The 1,639-nt window shown below is 59.2% G+C and overlaps 1 protein-coding gene across 1 annotated transcript; it reads right to left on the reverse strand.

Moving 5' to 3' along the window:
• Positions 1-266: 266 nt before the first annotated feature.
• On the reverse strand, positions 267-1,401 carry SPRG_18619 (hypothetical protein; the record flags this gene model as incomplete). The annotated part of the gene is made up of 6 exons (XM_012358056.1): positions 267-362; positions 413-616; positions 664-691; positions 740-855; positions 905-1,000; positions 1,051-1,401. Coding segments are annotated over 6 exons (891 nt in total), but the record flags the coding sequence as incomplete, so codon positions are not given.
• Between the last annotated feature and the right edge of the window lie 238 nt (positions 1,402-1,639).

The raw sequence follows: 1,639 nt of genomic DNA on the forward strand, positions 1-1,639 counted from the left end.
GAGTGCGCTCAACGCTAGCAGCAGAAGCCATCGCACGAGCTGCCACGCGCGACGGTCGTCCATGCTGCCCGATCCTACCCGAAAGGTCATCTCGCACCGCGATCGCGTGCAACGCCTTTAACGCATTGGTCAAGTACGTTCAACGACTTTACCCTCTACGTTCAGCACGAGACGCGCGTTGAACGACTTGAACCCATGTGCTAAACAAGCATGTGCGTCAATCAGCGTTAATTGCTTCCAGGATCGAGTTAAACCATAGGTCTAGGTTAGAGGTTGCCGACACCAAAGTTGGCGCTCGACAAGGTGAGACGCGCAGCAGGCTTGGCCGCGAACGTTGTGGCGAGGCCCTTCATCTTGGCCGGCTCGCACCGTGGTGAACGAAATCGCCGCAGTTGACAAGTGCGTCCGGGACGCAGTCGCGATCGAGCGCCGCCTTGCAGCTGCCCTTGTTGGCGTTCGTCGTCGACATGATCCAGCCATTGGGCTCGGCGAGATTGGGCGACGTGGTCGCAGCGAAAAAGTTGCCTACCGAGAGCACGTACGCTTCGTCGACCTCGAACGAGTGGCCCGAGTTGTCGTGCCCGTAGATGTTGGCGGTGTGGACTTGCACCAAGTACTTGCCGAGTTGATTTTGGGCGCGCGGCCGGAGGTTTTCTGAATGACGTTGTTGAGGTAGCTCACCTTGAGGTTGCTGATAAAGATGTTGGTTCAGTAGTGGCGGCCGTCGCACGTGGCCGACCACTCGGTCTCGCCGTCAAAGTCGCAGTTGCTGACGGTGATACTGTTGGCGCCGTCCGTCGTGAGCATCAGCCGACCGACGTTGGAGATTTTAACGTGGTCGATCCAGATCTTTAGCTGAGCCATCGGGCTTGCCGTTGAGGTAGATGGCGTCGCCGCCCCAGACGGACTGCGGGTTGAGGTTCGTCACGTGGACATTCTGGAGAATGATGTTGTCGCCGCGGAGCCAGAGGCCTTTGCCGACAATGACGCCTCTCTGGCCCTCTCCACGAATGGTCTTGGCGCCCATGACGGCGAGCGGGTTCTTGGTACCGGCCACGTCGTACAAGACTTGAACGGGCGTGCCGTTGGTGCAGCCGCCGCAAGGATCACGTCCTGGCTCTTGAAGGCTTTCTTCTTGGCGATGCACTCGCGCGTGTAGTCGGGACGGCACTCCGTCTCGGACGTTGTTCCTTCGGTGCCGCGAAAGTCGAACGTCTTATTGAGGGCAATGACCCGGGGCACCGCTTCCTGGAGGTACGCCTTGAGCTCGTTGGTGTTTTTGGGGTAGACGGGTGCTGCGTTGCCACCGCCCGTGACGCCGGCAGCGACACCAGGCGTGCTCGCACCCGAGACAGCGTCCAAGGCAAAGGCGAGGAGGGCAAGTACGAGAGCTTCATGGTGCTAGTGTTGATGTTGCGCTTGGCGAGTCGATTGAAAAGTGAGTCGATGGAGTCGCAGAGACGACGGACCCGACGACTTGTACTGGCACGTACCAGCTGCAAGTTTCTCGTTGCGTCAAAGACAGTGCGCTGCATGGTTCCGATCGCGACAGGGCTCCGAACGTAGGGCTAGATCCCCCTCGATGCGCGGTCGTGCTACTTACAACGAGCCGACAGGGACTCATCTATACAAAGACGTT

Source organism: Saprolegnia parasitica (assembly GCF_000151545.1).
Source record: "Saprolegnia parasitica CBS 223.65 unplaced genomic scaffold supercont2.1335, whole genome shotgun sequence".
NCBI classification, from domain to species: Eukaryota; Oomycota; class Saprolegniomycetes; order Saprolegniales; family Saprolegniaceae; genus Saprolegnia; species Saprolegnia parasitica.